The sequence below is a fragment of the Scyliorhinus torazame genome, chromosome 2, assembly GCF_047496885.1.
Source record: "Scyliorhinus torazame isolate Kashiwa2021f chromosome 2, sScyTor2.1, whole genome shotgun sequence".
Classification (NCBI taxonomy): Eukaryota; Metazoa; Chordata; class Chondrichthyes; order Carcharhiniformes; family Scyliorhinidae; genus Scyliorhinus; species Scyliorhinus torazame.
The window spans coordinates 113,220,204-113,240,544 of NC_092708.1; the positions used below are offsets into that span (position 1 = coordinate 113,220,204).

General features: G+C 46.3%; 2 protein-coding genes across 15 annotated transcripts in view; one reads left to right on the top strand and one right to left on the bottom strand.

Annotated features, from left to right (window-relative positions):
* The window catches only part of dcaf17 (ddb1 and cul4 associated factor 17), a 112,815-nt gene extending 105,235 nt beyond the window's left edge, over positions 1-7,580 (bottom strand). For 2 of the 6 annotated variants that reach the window (XM_072475723.1, XM_072475715.1), the window contains exons 1-3: positions 7,423-7,523; positions 3,993-4,071; positions 1,274-1,374 (exon numbers count right to left, since the gene is read on the bottom strand). In XM_072475723.1, the coding sequence (XP_072331824.1) occupies positions 1,274-1,315 (42 nt within the window). In that variant the 5' untranslated portion in view covers positions 1,316-1,374; positions 3,993-4,071; positions 7,423-7,523. Of the gene's footprint in view, positions 1-1,273; positions 1,375-3,992; positions 4,278-7,121; positions 7,358-7,422 lie in introns of those variants that run through there. The other 4 variants (XM_072475708.1, XM_072475686.1, XM_072475700.1 and 1 more) reach the window with 4 other exon arrangements.
* A 31-nt stretch (positions 7,581-7,611) lies between these two features.
* The window catches only part of mettl8 (methyltransferase 8, methylcytidine), an 89,427-nt gene continuing 76,697 nt past the window's right edge, over positions 7,612-20,341 (top strand). For 6 of the 9 annotated variants that reach the window (XM_072475734.1, XM_072475769.1, XM_072475776.1 and 3 more), the window contains exons 1-3: positions 7,612-7,669; positions 14,991-15,164; positions 18,026-18,117. In XM_072475734.1, the coding sequence (XP_072331835.1) occupies positions 15,004-15,164; positions 18,026-18,117 (253 nt within the window). In that variant the 5' untranslated portion in view covers positions 7,612-7,669; positions 14,991-15,003. Of the gene's footprint in view, positions 7,670-7,853; positions 7,875-8,126; positions 8,148-12,410; positions 12,563-14,990; positions 15,165-18,025; positions 18,118-20,341 lie in introns of those variants that run through there. The other 3 variants (XM_072475758.1, XM_072475749.1, XM_072475743.1) reach the window with 3 other exon arrangements.

Here is a 20,341-nt window from a genome sequence, read left to right on the forward strand (position 1 = left end):
GTTAACAGAAGTTACCCCATTTTCACTGCCAATTGTTAGCAGGAATGTTGAGTGGTGATGAGTACTGAGTCTCAGCTACAAATACTGAAGAGTCCATTCTGAAGTGGGATAACCTTTACCTATCCTTTTGCATATGTGAATCAAAATTAAGTTAAATATTTATCACTGCTAACCCATTACCAACAACTCAAAGGACAATCTATGTATTAATATTTAAGCCTTATTCCAGAGATTTGAGCACACATCGGCTGATACTTCAATACCTGTCTTTCAGAGGAAATGTTAAATCGAGGCTCCATTTATCTTCTAAAATGGTTGTAAAAGATTTCATGCTGTTATTAGAAAAGCAATAGCATTTTCCCAGTATCCTGGCCAACACTAATCTCTCCATCAGTAAAACAGATTAGCTGGTCATTTATCTCTTGCACTTTGTGGGATCTTGCTCTGTGTAAATTGGCTGCCACACTTACTTCCATTAATTAGTAACTGCATTTCAAAAATATTTCACTGGCTGTGAAGCAAATCGGGATGCTCGGAGGTCATTGAAAGCGCTCTTTATCAATTTCAAATTATAGCCACTTTTTTTCTTAAGAGTCGAGCCAACTGAGTGCAGTTAAAAATGGGGTAGAGGAGCAGAAGGACCGAGATGAGCCATTCAGCCCCTCAAGCCTGCTCCAATGTTAAATAAAGTTATGGTTGACAAGTATCTCAACTACATTTACTCCTCATAGCTCAGTATTCCTTGATAGGCTCACTTAGCAGTAAATCTATCGATTGCAGTTTGAAAGTTCCACAGATCATTAAAGATGGCAGTCCGAATATGCAAGGCCAAAATGAAGAAAAGGAGGCATCACTAAACTTGTGCAACATCTTAACTGGGCTGCAGGTAGAGTACCAAGTACAATTTCGGGTACCCAATTATAAAAAGAATATGAAAGTAGGGCTAAGGGAGGTCATGGAAATTAGCAGTAGAGGGACCGTAAGTATCACTAAGTGGATGGTTTAGTAGTTTGGCAGCACTGTGGAAGGCGTATTGGGGATTGGGAACTTAGCGAATGAAATAAGAATTTTGTTTTTCACAGCACTTTTTTGGGCAGTTTGGGATGTGGAATCCTCAAGGTAGGAAATATTTTTCCAGTTACTTACATAAGTGTTTTACTCTGAATTATATATTGAATAGGTTTCTTATATTCCGCATTTCATTCTGGATGCTAAGTGAATTTCAAAATGGCAGCACCATTTTTTTCAAAAATTTTATTAGTTTACCCTTCACCTTCTTCGCACTTGTCATTCGGGATTGCTTGTTTTCAATCATCTCCTGGCCATTTTCCTCATTTACTTGTGTTCTGGTAATGTGACTTTACAAATCTGCAACTAAAGCCAGATGAACGACAAGAAATTTTGCACGCAAGTTGTGATACTGAAGTATGATGAAAATGCGCAATGAGAAACCGCTAACATGTTAAAATAAAAATGTTTTCCACGAAATGGGGGCTGCGCTGCTTTAATATAAGTTATCCACCACATTCTGATCAATCAGCCCACTCACTGATATAGCGAAACATGGACATGTTAGGACAAATTTCATGATGAAAAGGTTCCCACTGCTTAAAGAGGGATATTATCAATTAAATTCAGTTTGTTGTAAGAGTCATAACAATTCAAAGCGAACTCATGATAGATGTCAAAACTGACCTTTTTCTCAGACCTTTTGTTATGGTTTTGCTAGAGACTGTATTGCGTAAGCATTTCCATTTGTGAGGTGATAAATGGCTAAAACTGTATCTCTTTTAAGTCTGATGAGAGGACGAACTAAATTGATGTATCCTGGAACTGAACATGTCCTCACTGTAGGATCCACCTTTGGTTATCAGTGAAAGCTTTGGGCTAGATTCTAACACTGGGTTAAACTTGGGAACAAATTAGTGTTTTGGGGTGTCTTCTCCAGGGGCAGGGATTGGGATGGGTTGCCATTTCGGGTGGCAACAACCCACTTTAGGTATTTGGGAGTGCAGGTGGCTCGGGATTGAGCCCGGCTCTGTAAATTAAACTTTACGGGTCTGGTGGGCAGGATCAAGGCAGATCTATCGAGGTGGGACTGTCTTCCCATATTGTTGGCAGATTGGGTGCAGGCGTTAAAGATGAATATTTTGTTGCGGTTTTTATTTTTATTTCAGTGCTTATCGGTCTTTTTGCTGAAATCGTTTTTTATGGAGGTGGATAGGTTGGTTTTGGCGTTTGTGTGGGCGGGTAAGGTGGCAAAGATTAGGAGGCCGGTACTTCAGAGAGGACGACAGTCGGGGGGGCTTAGCACTTCCCAACCTGTTATACTATTATTGGGTGGTGAACGTGGAGAAGGTGCAGGCTTGGAGTAGGGAGACGGACGCTTTGTGTGTGAGGATAGAGGCAGGCATTTGCAAGGGGTCGGGGCTGTGGATGCAGGCAAAGGCACTGCTCCCGTTTTCCCAGGGAAGTTTTGGGGAGTCCTGTGGTGGTGGCCATGCTGAAAACATGGAGGCAATTTTGGTAGCACTTTAGATTGGGGGCGGGGTTGAAGTTGATGCCGATCTGAGGGAACCATGGGTTTGAGCCAGGGAGGATGGATGCGAGGTCTCGGGGATGGGAGGAGCAAGTGGGTGATGGAGATGAAAGACTTGTTTTGGAAGGGTGGTTTGCAAGTTTGGAAGAGTTGGGGGGAGAGGCTTGGGGCCCTGTCCAGCAAGGGTTTCAGGTACATGCAGGTGCGGGATTTTGTGAAAAAGGTTCCCCCAGATTTTCCGGTGGCACCGCCCTCTTCATTGTTGGAGGGCTTGTTGTTGGTGATAGGATTGGAGGGGAGAATCATCACAGCGACCTATGGGAGGATTTTGGAGGATAAGGCATCTTTGGAGGGGTGAAGGCCAAGTGGGAGGAAGAGTTGGGGATGGTGCTGGAAGAGGGGTTGTGGTGTGAGGTATTGCGGAGGATGAATGCTTCAGCCATGTGTGCGAGGCTGGGGTTGATACAGCTAAAGGTAGTACACCTGAGGATTTTGAGGATGAGTCGGCTGTTTGAGGGGGGTGGAGGATATTAGTGAACAGTGGGGAAGGGCCAAGCCAATCATGTACACAATTGTGGTCCTGACCAAAGTTGGAGAAATTTTGGAGGTTGTTCTTCAGCACCATGTGGGCGATCTTGCATGTCGACTTAGCGCCCAGTTTCCTGGGGGCCATATTCGGGATGTCGGACTTGCCAGAATTGCAGCGGGGGCAGATGTTTTAGCCTTTGCCTCGTTGATCACTCGCAGGCGGGTTCTGTTGCGGTGGAGGTCAGCTTCTCCACCCTGTGCCTCAGTGTGGCTGGTGGATTTAATGGAGTCTTGCACTTAGAAAAGGTGAAATTTGCTCAAAGAGGAGTGAGTGAGGGGTTCCATAAAAGATGGGGTTTGTTTATTCTACAGTTCGGGGAGCTCATTGCCGTCAACTGCCAGGGGTGTGGGGAGGGGGGGAATTTGAATAAAAATACTTCCTCCCATAGTCCAAAGATATGCTAGTCCATGCTAAATTGCCCTTAGTGTCCAAGAAAGTTGGGTGGGGTTACTGGATTATGGGGGTAGGGTATGGGCTTGGGTAGAGTGCTCTTTCCAAGCGCTGCTGCAGACTCGATGGGCCGAATGGCCTCCTTCTGCACTGTAAATTCTATAAAACTTCACAACATCCCTTTGTATAAAGAAAAACATTTCTGCTGCTTCTTCCTAAATTGTATATTCAATCGATGTCCACGTCTCAAGTTCAAGAGCTCTCAATTGCTGGAAATTTCTTTCTCCACTGTCCCACTGCTTCATAATTTTCAGCAGTAATAATATCCTGTTCTTCACATTTGTATTTCTTCTGCCAAAGTGTGTCAATGAAAAGTACGCAAGTGTGAAAAACAAAAGTGCACCCTAGATACAAAATCCTTATTACAGTAAACAGATTGTGCAATACTAAGACATGTCACTGACCACAACTCACCTGACATACTAACTGACGGAGGATGGTCAAGTTTTTTCTCAGCACAGAACCATCTTCATTTCCATACAAGCCAATAGATCTTGCAGACAAAATGCAACAGTTATTTTTGCCCCTTAAGCATGAAGTGTTGGTAGATTTCTTTGTACCGTACATTTTCATAGATGGCTTGAACGCTAAACTATATATGTTTTCTGCCTGAGGTCTGTGCAATGGATCTTGAGATTACGTTTTCAGTATATGTGACACAGTGAAGTGGAAATCCAGTTTCTCCCCACTTGGTTGGATCTATGGAAGATTTGTTTGTTAAAAATGTGTGAAAGCTTGAATATTTTGAAAACACATTGCAAATATATATTCTTTGACATTTGGATGGCAACAGCTTATCATAAGATAGCTTCCAATAAGCAGATGCTACATTTCCAGGGGCCAGTGCAGACTCAATGGGCCAAATGGCCTCCTTCTGCACTCCTTCTATGATTCTATAATTTCAGTGATCAAAGCCATGTTTCCAATTAAGGCATAGGTAGCTATGCATGACGTAATCAGAGAGGTATTATTAGGTTGGATCAGGTCTGGTCAAGTGGTATCGGTCACTGAACTGGTAAACCACAAACCTAGAGCAATGCTTTGGGGTTCCAGGTGCGAATTTCACTATAGAATCATGGAATTTACAGTGCAGAAGGCCATTCAGCCCATCGAGTCTGCACCTGCTCTTGGAAAGAGCACCCTACCCAAGCCAACATCTCCACCCTGTCCCCATAACCCAGTAACCCCACCCAATACTAAGGGCAATTTTGGACACTAAGGGCAATTTTGCATGGCCAATCCACCTAACCTGCACATCTTTGGACTGTGAGAGGAAACCGGAGCACCCGGAGGAAACCCACGGAGACACGGGGAGGACGTGCAGACTCCGCACAGACACTGACCCAAGCCGAGAATTGAACCCGGGACCCTGGAGTTGTGAAGCAATTGTGCTAACCACTATGCTACCGTGCTGCCCATCTAACCATGGTAGATGGTTAAATTTAGTTCGAAAAATAAACCCAACATCAGATTCCACCACAATTACAGCACTGCAAATCTGTTGTGGGAATACATGTTAGCTGCAAGAAAACAAGCTGCAAAAACTACTAGAGTATAGGCCCCACCCACCAATACCACCCACGTTTATGGAGACAGCTGTATATACCGCGCAATTAACGCTAACTGTTTTTAATGTATTAAGAATTCTGACTATTTTGGGAAGACTCAGCTGTTCCATCAGCAGTTTGCACCTTGTTAAAGTGAGATTACTTTGAATATTTTGCACCCTAAAAGTAGAGTCAGGTCACAGCTTGTATTAATCAGCTCTGATTGCAGCAGCAAAAATAGATGGAAAGAGGAGAGGTATGAGCCCCAGTCTGAAAACTGACCCTCCTGCTTAAAATGAGTATTGTATCTTGACGTCCTGGAGCACCTCAAGTTTTCCAAAATGTATTGTCGCCAACAGCTGAAAGGTTGGACACTGAGTGGCATCAAAACTACAATCAACACTAAAATGAAACATGAGGTTAAGAATGGGTTAGTCAAGAAAACACTTCACTGGTTTCAGAGTCTGTGTGGAAAGTGCTTTTTTCAACTGGTTCCCTCAAGTCCAAAAAGTCAAACTCTACTCCTTGATAGTTTTTACCAAATGTTGCCTTTCGTTCTTTGGTTCAATATCATCTCGATCTTGACCCTTCTACAAATGGGAACAATTGTTCCCTACCTACTCTGTCTAGACCCCTCATGATTAAAGCATCTGTAACAAATCCCCTCACAACTTCATTTGATCTAAAGACAACAGCCTCCAATCTATCCTTCATCCTTGGAAACACTGCAGTACATCTTTTCTGCACTCTCTCTAAAGACTTCATGATCTTAAGTGCAGTGCCCAAAATTCAGCACCGACCATCTGAGAGAGCACCTTACCCCTGTACACAGTAACCCCACCTTATCCTTTTTGGACACTAAATGGCAACTGAGCATCATAGAATTCCTACAAAGCAGGAGGCGATTCGGCCCAACGAGTCTATACCGATCCTCTGAAAGAGCACCCTACCTAGGCCCACTCCCCCACACTATCCCTGTAACCCCATCTAACAGTTGGACACTAAGGGACCATTTAGAATGGCCAATCATCCTAACCTGCACACCTTTGGATTGTGGGTGAAAACCGAAGTACCTGGAGGAACCCCACGCAGACACAGGGAGAATGTGCAAACTCGAGACAGTCACACAAGGCTGAAATTGAACCGGAGTCCCTGGTGCGCTGAGGAAGCAGTACTAGCCACTGTGCCACCATGCTGCCCTTTGTACCACTGTGCCACCCTTGTTTTGTACTCTATGCTGCTACTTATAAAGCCCAGGATTCTTTATGCCTTATTAATCACTTTCTCAATATGCCCTGCCGCCTTCAAGAATTTGTGCACATATACTCTCAGGTCTCTTTGTTCCTTCACCTCTTTTAGAATTGTATATTTTAATTTATATTGTAAATCTGTAAAAACTTAATTACCTGCAAAGATTTGCATTCAAAGTATCGTCTTGCATCTTTGACTTTGTCTATATATGTGTTTCTGGAACCTACCTCTTCATTCACCTGAGGAAGGAGCAGTGCTCCGAAAGCTAGTGATTCGAAACAAACCTGTTGGGACCTTAACCTGGTGTTGAAAGACTTCTGACTGTACTTAATTAATATTACCTCACCTTGTTCTTCTTACCCAGATGTATCACTTTTTTCTTGTACATGTGTCCCCATTCCATAAGCCTATCTCCTTTCAAAGTCTATCACTATCCCCCTCAGTTGACAATATTTGCACGTTGTGTGCCATCTGCATATTGGGCTCTGTACACCCAAATCTAGGTCATTAACATGCATCAAGACAGCCGTGCTCCTCTTTTGCTATTTATATTCCAGTGGAAAACTTTTAGACGCTCTCTTTTATAGTGCCTGCCAATGTCCTTCCGTCAATTATTTTTTTCACTTCCCTCTGAACGTTCGATATTCAGTCTAGATCTCACTGATACGCCAATTACTTGGTATATGCCCCTATCCCCCAACTCTGCGTCTCCTTTGTGATCCTGGAGCTCCAGCTGTTTGCCTACCTTTCATCCTCATGGAGGACGATGCCTGAACCATCTCCTCTTTAAAGGCCGCGCATTGTTCAACTACAGTACCTTCAGTACTTTGTCTGCCAGTCTTTGGTTCACTAGGGTCATGTTCTCTTCCCATTGAGATTGGCCATCCCCCAGTTATTTATTCCTACTCTGAACTGATTCTTGTTCTTTTTCCATAGTGAACGTCAACCTATGATCACCATCCCCTAATTCTAAGAAAGTAACACTAAGTATACAATAAGGTTGTGTGTTTTTTAATTAAAACGGCGGTCCGGCGCATGCCCCGTACCAGAATGGAAGGATGTCGGACTCCCTGTTAAGTCCTGAGCTGATTCTTCCTTTCCTGCGCCCGCTCTCACTCCAGGGCCCGAGAAATGATGAACAGCAGCCCGCTGCCGGCGGAACCCGAGCCCCGGGGGCTGCTGGGATTGTAGTCGGCTCCCGCAACGCCGGGCCTACATCTCCCAGAATGCACCGTCCCCCCCCGTGTGACCTTGCAAATTGTACTTCCGGTGTTTCGGAGTCGTGGTCAGAAGGTGAGTTTACTGTTCCCTCCTCAAAGCCGGTCGCACTGTAAGCAGGCCAGTGAGCAAGTCACATGTCTCTGATTTGCAATCCCACGTCCTGGAATCGCAAGGAGTAGGAAATAGTGTATTGGACTTTAAACTGCTGTTGGCGATTTCAGCAGATTTCTGATCAAGCGGGGCTGGCACTGTGTCCGAGGAGAGCACCGTTCACTCAGTAATCAGTCTGTTCTGCCTCTGCATGGCCATAAACATTCCACACTAAAAATGAGTTCTCATGTGACATGAGTCCAATGCGCGAACGACAATCTTTGTCACAGGCCGGGTAGACTGGCTGGAGGATGGGTGGGTTGAGTGCCCGGGTTGCTACGCGCTCCTTTTACAGTCGGCGCTTGGTTCGGCTTGCTCTCTACAATGAAACTCTAGGTCTTCAGCTCCTTCACAGATGATTTTCCTCCACTTCTAGTGGTCTTGAACAAGGCATTCCCAGGTGGGGAATGTTGCACCTTTTCAAGGAGGCTTTGAGGGTGTCTTTGAAGGTTCCCACTGCCCTGCCGTGTTGAAGCTCCGAGTAGAGTGCTTGTTTGGGAGTCTCGTGCTGGGCATGCGGATGATGTGGCCCACCCAGCAGAGCTGATCGAGTGTGGTCAATGCTCCAATTCTGGGGTATTGGCCTGAGCGAGAACACTGCAGTTTGTGTGCCTATCCTGACAATGCATTTGCAGGACCTTCCCGTACCAGCCTCCCCGAACAGGCGCTGGAATGTGGTGACTAGGGGCTTTACACAGTAACTTCATTTGAAGCCTACTTGTGACAATAAGTGATTTTCATTTTTGTGGCGACAGCGCTGGTGGTACTTCGCCAGGGTTTGCAGGTGCCTGTTTTACATAGTCCTTGGGCGGGATTCTCTGAGCCAGCGCAGGGTTGGAGAATCGGCAGGGGGGGCGGGAAATTGCGCCCACGTGGCTTCCGCGGCGCTGGTTGGGGGCTGCTGAAATAGGCCCCTGTGGCGATTCTCCGCAGGCGACGGGCCGAACTCCCGCTGAGTCCCACCAGCGTGGTTCTAACCTGGTACCATCCAGCGGGAGCTTGGAACTGCAGCTGCTGTGGACGTCCAGGTGGGGGGATCTGACTCAGGCGGGGGCCTCCACGGGATCCAGGACCGCGATCGGGATTGTGGCGATTGGTGCCCACCGATCGTCGGGCCGTCCTCTGAAGGAGGACCTCCTTCCTTCCGCGGCCCCGCAAGATCTGTCCGCCATCTTCTTGCGGGGCGGACTTAGGACAGCAACCACGCATGCCCGGATGACGCCAGTTATGCGGTGCCGCCTTTACGCGGGCGACAATGCCTGGTGGTGTAGATGACGCGGCCACGATCCTAGCCCATTGTCAGGGCCTGAATCGGTCTGGATCAGGGCCGTTTCGCGCCGTCGTTGACCTCGGCGGCGTTCACGACGGCGCGGCCACTTCGGTGCGGGAGTGGAGAATCCCGCCCCTTGTCTTTCTGTTCTGTTTCTCACAGTCAGCAAGCTGCTAGGATTGTAAGCAGCTGTCAGGATGATGATCAATCATGCGCTGCTTGCGACTCTATTGGGTGAAGTTTAAACACTGCTTGCAATTCTATTGGATACGTTTAAAAGAAGCAGCTTCAGGGATTGGATCGCGTTCAAATGGGGTGGGATATTGATTTTTGAACGTTGTACAATTATTGTGCTCGGCTCTTTGTTCGGTAGAACAGGACTTGGCTGATATCCAGTCTGTTCTCCGTGTACATGTAACAAGCTTGATTAAATAGCCATCTTGTCCAGGTTGTGGGGTTTTTGTTTCCCTCTGTACTGAGCTGAGCCACAGGGAATAATCCCTCGTGGAAGAACTCAATACACAGGTCTTGAAACCGCTCCTAAATGCAGTACATGCATGGGACCTTTTGTGAGGGCCACAAAGAATCCAGCACGAGTTGAAGGATAGAAAGAAACAATATTTATTTACAGTAACATATATATACAACACCGCAGCAACTCCTTGCTGCTCACTCTCCTCTAGCTGGTTCCAAACTGGCCAGCTTTGTTTATGCAGGGAATCTGCTAATGATTTCTCCGCCCTCCTCATTGGGGAAGCTCATACTCCCAAAGGATTGTGGGATTGCCATTAGTCCCCAGTCAGTGGTAAGCAGGCAGGTTATATTATAACATCCCCCCCCCCCCCCCCCCCAAAGTCCAAGGAATCCACCGAAGACCCTGGCGAAGGAGGGCATTGGACTCATTTTGCCGCAAGCTGGACACCATTTGCACGAGGCGCTGGATCGGGCAGCGTGTACCGAGACGGAGAACTTCGCTTCCGTGATGAACGGCGTAACGGTTGTACATTCACGGCACGTGGGCCCGAGGATTCCCCCTCTGAGGCGTCCTGTGGCTCCATCTCGGAGTTGGAGTCCGCTGCCTCCGTCATCTCGGCGTCTCTATCTCCACGCAGTTCTACAACGACCTGCGCAGGCTTTGAGTGCGGCACCAGAGGAAGATTGTGAGGAATACTTTCCACTGTGTCTGGTCTCTGGCTGTAGAAATGAGCTCCGGGGGCGGGGAATCTTTGGAAGGGATAGTCTTCTGGACCAAACGTGGTCTACATGCTTGCGCTGGAGACGACCCTGGGCTTGCACCTGGTAAGAGATAGGGCCCGTTTGGCGAAGGATTGCGCCAGGGACCCACTGGGCACCACCAGCAAAATTCTGAATGAACACTGGGTCACCGGGTGCAAACTGCCCAATCGGACGATGCCGAGAAAAAACATGTCCCTGCTGTTCTTGTGTGTGGCGTACTTTTGCGCCAATGTCCAGGAAAACCATGCTAAGGCGGGTGCGAAGTCTCCGGCCCATTAGGAGTTCTGCGGGAGCTACCCCAGATCACCGCATGTGGGTTGGTCCTATATGAAAACAAAAAACGAGCCAGTCTCGTGTCCATCGACCCGTAAGACTGCTTCTTTAGGCCTCATTTGAATGTCTGCACTGCGCGCTCCGCCAACCCATTTGAAGCCGGGTGGTAAGGGGCGGTGCGGATATGGCGTATGCCGTTCATCTTCATGAACCTCGCAAACACCTCACTTGTGAATGGAGTGCCGTTGTCCGTGACCAGCACCTCGGGGAGCCATGCGTTCTGAAAGACAAACTTATCTTCTCGATTGTTGCGCAGGACGTTGTGCCTACCATCTTATGCATCTCTAACCATTTAGACTGGGCATCGATTAATAGAAGGAACATGGATCCTTGAAAAGGGCCGGCAAAATCCGCATGTAAGTGCGCTCAAGGCCACCCTGGCCATTCTCAGTGATGTAGGGGCGCCTCCGGCGGAAGCTTCTGATGCTCCTGGCAAATGGAGCAGTTTTGGGCTACCTTCTCAAGGTCGGTATCGAGGCCTGGCCACCAGACATAACTCTGGGCCAACATTTTCATTTTGGTCACACCTGGATGCCCATTGTGCAAGTCTGTTAGTATCAGCTCCTGTCCTTTTTCTGGGACAATCACACGTGTCCCCCACAAGAGGATACCGTCTTCCACGCTAAATTCTGACAGCTTGGAGGAAAATGCCTGCAACTCGCCTGGGAGCTGTCTATGCTGCCCACCATACAGGACGATGTGCCGAACCTTTGGCAGGACTGGCTCCGTCTGGGTCCACTCACGGATCTGTGATGCCGTGACAGGCAAGGTGTCCATAGAATTTAAGGTTGCAATCACCTCACCGGTCGTGGGGGTCGACATGGGGCCGGTCGATAAAGGCAATCGGCTCAGTGCGTCGGCATTCGCTATCTGGGTTCCTGGTTTGTGCTCCAGAGAATACTTGTAGGCAGCGAGCAACAAAGCCCAGCGCTGGATCCGTGCGGAAGCAATGGGCGGTATTGGCTTATCCTCTCGGAAAAGCCCCAGCAGAGGCTTATGATCAGTCACGATAGTGAAGTGGCGGCCATACACATACTGGTGGAAGCATTTCACCGCAAAGACCACTGCCAGGCCCTCCTTCTCGATCGCGTGTACTTCTTTTCCGCTGCAGTCAATGTGTGGGAGGCGAAAGCTATCGGCCACTCGGCCCCGTTCTCTATCTTGTGGGACAGGACGGCCCCAATACCATACAGGGATGCATCACATGTGATGAGCAAAGGCTTTCCAGGATCATAGTGGGTTAGTAACCCAGACGACGACAATTGTTGTTTTACCCGCCGGAAAGCGGTTTCTTGCGGCTGACCCCAAACCCAGGTGTGATTCTTCTTTAGCAGAAGGTGCAACGGGGCCAGCGTAGTTGCCAGATTGGGGAGGAACTTCCCGTAATAGTTTACGAGGCCGAGAAAAGAACAAAGATGCGAAGTGTCAGTCGGGGCGGGGGCCTGTTGAATTGCGCGCACCTTCTCTGCGATGGGGTGCAAACCTTCGCGGTCCACCTGATAACCCAGGTAGACTACTTTCTTCGCCTGAAAGACGCACTTTATGCGACGTAAACAGACTCCAGCCTCCGAAAAGCGTCGTAAGGACAGCCTCCAAATTTTCCAAATGTTCCTGCTCCGACGTCCCTGTAATCAAAACGTCGTCTAAGTAGACAGCAACACGTGGTAAACCTCTCAAAATGCCCTCCATGACGTATTGAAAAATAGCACAGGCAGAGGATACCCCACAGGGCAACCATGTATATTCATACAGGCCCCGGTGTGTATTAATCGTTACATATGGCCGGGAGGCAGGGTCCAGCTCCAACTGTAGGTAGGCGTGACTCATATCTAATTTTGTGAACGAGAGTCCGCCTGCAAGCTTAGCGTAGAGATCCTCTATGCGAGGCATTGGATATAGGTCGAGCCGGGAAGCCGTATTCACTGCAAGTTTATCGTCGCCGCACAAGCGGACTGTGGCATCTGGCTTCATTACAGGTACAATTGGTGCTGTCCAGTCAGCGAAACGAACGGGCCTGATAATACCCAAAGTCTCCAAATGAGTGAGCTTCCCTTCTACCTTCTCTAGCAAGTCGTAAGGCACCGGGCGCGCCCGGAAATAGTGCGGTGTGGCTCCTGGTTCGACTTGTATACAGGCTACTTTCCCCAAACCAGGCTGGAGTACATCCGGGTACCGTCCTAGCACCTCAGTCAACCCTCCAGAAACTGTTTTGAGGATGTGCTGCCACTGCAGCCGCAAATGGCGCAACCAGTTCCAACCCAACAGGCTGGGCCCATGGCCGCGCACCACGATAAGTGGGAAACGCCCCTCCTGACGTCCATAAACAACAGGGTCATCGTAGTTTCTGCAATGTCCAATGGTTCCCCCGTATAGGTGGCCAACCTGGCCTGTGTGTCGGTTAATGTAAGGGTCTGTATACCCTGCTTGATGCGGTCGAATGTCCTCTGGGCGATCACGGAGACCGCTGCGCCAGTGTCCGCCCTCTTAAGCGGGTGACCATTGACCTGTACTGTCAGCTTAATGGGGGCCACATGGGGAGCTGCCACTCAATGCAGCTGCAGGCAGTCGTCCTCCGTCTCCACGTCCTCGGGAGTAGTCGCCGCAGGTTCATCCAAATGGAAGGTACGGCCCCTGGGCCAGCCCCAGTTTCTGTCGGACCGACGGCGCCTCTAGCGCCCTCAGGACCAGCGTCCGCGACGGGGTCGGCGCCCACAAGTCTGACACGGCGGACATGGCTCCTCATACATTGGTTCTGGAGAAGGCTCCCTTCGGGGAGGACTGTCTGACGGCCACTGGCGTCGATCCAGACGTTGCCTCGCCCAAGGTACCGCAGAGGGACGCTTTCGGACGGAAGGGGTTGCGCCCCAAGGCGTGCACCTCCATTCCCTGTAGCTCTTGTACTCCCCGTTCTGCGCTCTCTCGGGACAATACTATTTGAATGGCCTGTTGAAAAGTCAATGTTGGCTCAGCTAACAACTTTTTCTGGGTGGCCGCATTGTTAATACCGCAAACCAAACGGTCACGTAACATTTCTAACAAGGTCTCACCATAGTCACGGTACTCCTCAATCTTGCGTAGCCTGTATAGAAAGACGGCAAGGGATTCTCCTGGGGTCCTCTCAGCGGTATTAAACCGGTAATGCTAGACTATCGTGGACAGGGTTGGGTTAAAATGTTGCCCCACTAAGTTCACAAGTTCATCAAACATTTTCGTGTCCGGCACAGCTGGGTATGTAAGGCTCCTAATCACCCCAAACGTATGTGGGCCGCAGGCGGTGAGCAAAATGACCACCTGTCGCTCATTTTTGGTGATGTTGTTTGCCCGGAAATAGTAACGCATCCGTTGAGTGTACTGGTTCCAGCTTTCCAGCGCAGCGCCAAAACATTCAAACGTCCATACAGAGGCATGGTATAATAGAAAACAACCTGTATCCAACAAAAAAAATCCAGGGAGGTGGCTTCAGCAGTGTCGACAGCTATTCACTTTAACCCTCGTCGCCAGTTTTGTGAGGGCCACGAAGAATCCAGCACGAGTTGAAGGATAGGAAGAAATAACATTTATTTACAATAACATATATATATATATACACAACAGCAGCAGCAACTCCTTGCTGCTCACTCTCCTCTAGCCGGTCCCAAACTGGCCAGCTTTATTTATGCAGGGAATCTGCTAATGATTTCTCCGCTCCCCTCATTGGGGAAGCTCATACTCCCAAAGGATTGTGGGATTGCCATTAGTCCCCAGCCAGTGGGTAAGCAGGCAGGTTATAACCGGACCATATCATCTCCAGGTTCCCCATCAAGTCATGCACCATCAGTACTGGAACGTGTATCACCGTTCCTTCATTGTTGCTGAGTCAAATTTCTGAAACTCCTGATCTAATAGCATTGTGGGAGCACCATTACACATTGGATTTCAGCAGTAAAGGAGAGACCTCCCCTGCATAATATCTGGGGAAAGAAAGGATATCAATAAAAACTGATGTTTCCAATGAAGTCAATGCACAAAAATTGATTATTGAGAAAGCTTATATTCTGTTTTTCACTGTGCTGGCGAATCCAATTTCTCAGGTTCATGCCTTACCTACTTATCTAAAGTTGAATGTTTCCAATCTACTCATTCCTCTGCTTGCCTCATCCTTCAAACTGCTGATTAATGTGACTATCATGTCCTTAACCAACCCCCACTGCCCCGCAACTCTCAATGATTCCTTGTGTGCATAAGTGCTAGACAAAAAAAACACTTTTCTGTTCTTTACTGCTCTCTAATACTGAAAATGAGATGAAGTCACTTCCACTCTTCACTTTGCTGTTGTTTTTTTCCTCAAAACATAATAGTTATTGCATTAATCTATTCTGGATATTTCTGAATTCAGCAATTAAATATGTGTTTTCCTTGGAACAGACATTTCATCAGTATGAAGAGGAAGTCACAAGTCCCGTTGGTTCGCATACTGTCTCTTGCATTGCTGAGGAAACTTGGCTTGCAATGTAGATTCCAAAGTAGTAGACGACCAACTGCTCCTCTTGGCTCCCGGATTTTATCTGATCCTAGTAAAGTATTTGAACATAATATGTGGTAAGTGGATGTTTTCCAAACCAGATTATGTTTACAAAAGCAAAGTACTCCAGATGCTGGAAATCTGATATAAAAATGTAATTTCAGATTACATGTTTGTTCACTTAAAATCTGGTTGGAAGAATTATTGCTTATGTATTGTTTATTCCATTGTTACTCAGTTGTTTTGATCGCAAACAACTCAAATATGGAGCTTCTGATATGATTTCAAAAAGTTAATAATTTGAATTTTAAATTCAACTTTTTACTGTTAAAAGGTTTTGTAGCAAGTAGTGTAATGAAATTTAATCCTTGGGTCCAAGGATTGATTTGACAGTCCATAAGATGTAGGAGTAGAAGCAGGCCATTCAGCCTATTGAGTCTGCTCTACCATTCAATGAGATCATTACTGATCTGACATAATCGTCATTACACTTTCCTGCCTTATCCTCATAACCTTGATTCCCTGACTGTCTAAACATTTGTCTAGCTCAGCCTTGAACATACTTAACCCAGCCTCTGCGGTAAAGATTCCACAGATTCCCTACCCGCTGGGAGAATCATAGAATTTGCAGTGCAGAAGGAGGCCATTCGGCCCATCACGTCTACACCTGCCCTTGAAAGAGTACTCTACTTAAGCCCACACCTCCACCCTATCCCCGTAACCCAGTAACACCACCTAACCTTTTTGGCTCTAAGAGGCAATTTAGCGTGGCTAATCCCCCTAACCTACACATCTTTGGACTGTGGGAGAAAACTGGAGCCCCGGAAGAAACCCACGCAGATAAGGGGAGAAACTGCAAACTCCACACAGACAATCACCTCAGGCCGGAATTGAACCCGGGACCCTGGAGCTGCGAGGCAGCAGTGCTAACCACTTTGCCACCCAAAAATAAACTCCTTCTCATCTCTGTCTTAAATAGGTGGCCCCTTACTCTATTATGCCCTCTGGTTCTAGACTTTCCTACAAGGGAAAACAACCTCTCAGGATCTATGCTGTCAAGAACCTGAGAATCCTTCTGTCTCAATAAGGTTGCTTCTGATTCTTCTAAACTCCAATGAGTACAGGCCCAACCTAATTAACCTCTCCTCATAAGAAAGTCCTTCCATACCCAAGATCAAGCTCGTGAATCTTTTCTCAACTGCATTGAAACCAATATAATAAGAATCACTTATTGCCGCAAGTAGGCTTCAATGAAGTTACTGTGAAAAGCCCCTAGTCGCCACATTCCAGTGCCTGTTCGGGGAGGCCGGTACGGGAATTGAACCCGCCCTGCTGCCTTGTTCTGCATTACAAGTCAGCTGTTTAGCCCACTGTGTTAAACCAACCCCTATGTTTCCTTAGATAGTGGAACCAAAACGGTTTACAGTGTCCTATGTGTGATCTAACTAGTGTCTTGCATAGTTTGAGCTCCATTCCCTTTGAAAAAAAGGCCAACATACTGTTCGTCTTCCTTATTACCTGCTAAACTTGTATGTTAGTTTTTTGTGATTTTTGCATGCGAACTCCCAAACCCTCTGTGCTGCAGCTTTCTGCAGTCTTTCTCCGTTTAAATAATATTCAGCTCCTTTATTTTTCCTACGAAAGTGCATAACTTCACATTTTCCTACATTATATTCCATCTGCTAAGTTTTGACCGACTCACTTAACCTGTCTATCCCCTCTGTAGACACTTTGTGTCATCTTCACCATTTGCCTTCCCACCTATTTTTGTGATGTGGAGATGCCGGCGTTGGACTGAGGTGAGCACAGTAAGAAGTCTAACAACACCAGGTTAAAGTCCAACAGGTTTGTTTCAAATCACTAGCTTTCGGAGCACTGCTCCTTCCTCAGGTGAATGAAGAGGTATGTCACATTACATTCACCCCCCACCATCTGGCCTGGGCTTGCAAAATCCTACCAACTGTCTTGTCTTGAGACAATTCACACCTCTTTAACCTGGGGTTACCCCTATCTCTGGATCTGTGAACACTTATTTAACTGCAAATGCTCGCATTCAAAGCATTGTCTTGCATCTTTGACTTTGTCTATATATATGTTTCTGGAATCTACCTCTTCATTCACCTGAGGAAGGAGAAGTGCTCCGAAAGCTAGTGACTTGAAACAAACCTGTTGGACTTTAACCTGGTGTTGTAAGACTTCTACCTATTTTTGTGTCATGCGCAAACTTGCCAATAGTACATTCACTTCCCTCATCCTAGTTCTTAATATATTGTAAATAATTGTGCCCCCAGCATTGATCCCTGTAGCACTCCACTAGTTACAGAGTGCCAACCTAAAAATGCCTCTCTTATCCCAACCCGACCTTCTATCAGTTAGTCAATCTCTTATCCTTGCTAATATACTACCCTCCCCCAACACCATGGACTCTTACCTTATTAAGTAGCCTTTTGTGTGGTACCTTATGAAATGCTTTTCGGCAATCCAAGAAGTATCACATCCATTGCTCCTATCTATCCTGCTCCTTGCCACCTCAAAGAATTCTAATGGACTTCTCAAGCATAATTTCCCCTTCATGAAACCATGCTAACTCTGCTTGATTATATTACATATTTTGAAATACTCTGCTATTACATAAGTAAGTGAACATTGTATCAATTATGTTATTTTTATGGTGTACGATTGATCTAATAAAATTCCTTCTGGAATATGGTGGGAGCTGCTATTTTTCCCCCTCTTATGAATTTCTTACAAAAATTCCATGTGTAGAAACATTGAAGAATAAAGAAAGAGAATGGCAAATAACCAACCCCAAACATTTCCAAATAATTTTTGCCTTCTGTTCTATTCCAGTAATTGGAAGAGCAGAAAGGATGTAAATCATTAAAATGTGTACCATCCTCTGCAATCTTTCAAAAAGAAAATTAACATTTTTATCCAGGGATCACATCCAATGGACTCCTGAACAGGAAGAACTTGCCAGGCAAAAAATTGAAGAAAATTCTAATGTTAGAGTCTCATTGGAAGAACAAGGTACATTATAAAGTTTTACCTGAACTTTGGGCAAATATTTTTCTAGAGGTGCAGCAAGTGGAAGACAGGTTTGAAATATTACTTTATGACAGAATAGCCTGACAGGAGTACAAATGATGAGCAAACTGTAGAGCAGTTTGCCTATCGTGTTTTATTGAATAATAATAATTATTATTGTCACAAGTAGGCTTACATTAACACTGCAATGAAGTTATTGTGAAAAGCCCTTATTCTCCACACTTGGGCGCCAGTTCGGGTACACTGAGGAAGAATTAAGAATGTCCAAATTACCACATCATTCGGGACTTGTGGGAAGAAACCGGAGCACCTGGAGGAAACCCACGATGGTCCAGGTGCATGTTAATTTGGACATTATGATTTTATTTTAATAAATTTAGAGTACCCAATTAATATTTTTCCACTCGAGGGACAATTTAGCATGGCCAAACCACCTAACCTGCGCATCTTTGGGTTGTGGGGGTTAAACCCACGCAGATATGGGGCGAATGTGCAAACTCCACACGGACAGTGACCCAGGGCCAGAATTTGTACCCGGGTCCTCAGCGCCGCTGCACTTGCTGCACTAGTGTAATTACTCTAGTATTTGATGTCCTTCCATTACATCCACATTTATAAGTTTATAAGATATAGGAGCAGAATTAGGCCATTTGGCCCATTGAGCCTGTTCTGCCATTCGACCATGGCTGGTCTCATCCTGGCTTTAACTCCACCGTCCTGCCCATTCTCCATAACCCTTCAACCCATTAAAAATCTGTCTAACTTCTCCTTAAATTTACTCACTGTCCCAGCATCCACCGCAGTCTGGTATAGCGAATTCCACAGATTCATAACCCTTTGGGAGAAGTAATTTCTCCTCAAATCTGTTTTAAATTTTCTACCTCTTATTCTAAGATTATGACCTCTCGATCTAGAATGCCCCACAAGAGGAAGCATCCGCTCCACATCTACTTTATCCATACCTTTTATCATCTTATATACCTCAATTTAATCTCCCTCATTCTTCTAAACTCTCGAGAGTATAGGCCTAAATTGTTCAATCTCTCTTCATACGACAGATCCGTCATCTCTGGAATCAACCCAGTGAACCTCCTCTGAGATGCCTCCAATGCCACTTCATTTTTCCTCAAATAAGGGGACCAAAACTGTGCACAATACTCCAGGTGTGGTCTCACCAATGCCTTGTATAGTTGCAACGTTTCCTTACCTTTACACTTTATTCCTTTAGCTATAAGTGCCAACATTCCATTAACTATCTTCATCATCTGCTGTATCTGCATGCTAGTTTTCTGTGACTCATGAACAAGGACCCCCAGATCTCTCTGCAATGGAGCACCCCAAAGTCGCTCCCCATTTAGACCCGATGAAGGAGCTGCGCTCCGAAAGCTAGCGATTCAAAACAAACCTCGTTGGACTTTAACGTGGTGTTGTAAGACTTCTTACTGTGCCCATTTAGATAATAAAATGCCTTCCCATTTTTCCAACCGAAGCGCATGCCCTCAAGCTTATCCACGTTAAATTCTATCTGCCACATTTTGGCCAACTCTCCTAACCAAACGAGGGCAGCATGGTGGCACTGCTGCTTCACAGCTCCAGAGATCCAGGTTCAATTCCAGCCTCAGGTGACTATCTGTGTTGAGTTTGCAGTTTCTCCCTGTGTCTGCGTGGGTTTCCTCTGGGTGCTCCGGTTTCCTCCCACTGTCCAAAGATGTGCAGGTAAGTTGAATTCGCTGTGATAAATTGCCCTTTAGTGTCCAAAAAGGTTAGGTGGGGTTACTAGGTTATGGGGATAGGGTGGAGGCATGGGCTTAAGTCGGGTGCTCTTTCCAAGGGCCGGTGCAAACTCGATGGGCTGAATGGCCTCCTTCTGCACTGTAAATTCTATGATATCCATTTGTAAGATTCTTATTTCCTCATTGCAACTTACTGTCCTATCTATTTTTGTATCGTCTGCAAATTTGGCTATAGAACCTTGTATCCCTGTATCCAAATCATTTATATAGATTGTAAATAGCTGGGGCCCAAGGATGAACCTTTTGTACTAGGAACTAAATCTTTTGGGATTTCTTCAATTAAAAACTGTCCCAATTTTAAAATAATAAATTACAGATTTTGATTCTCATTATAGTGTAGATATGTAGTACTGGAGTGCTGAAATTATCTTTTGCTTGCTAATTATAATAGAGACCAGACTTCCAAAAACGTT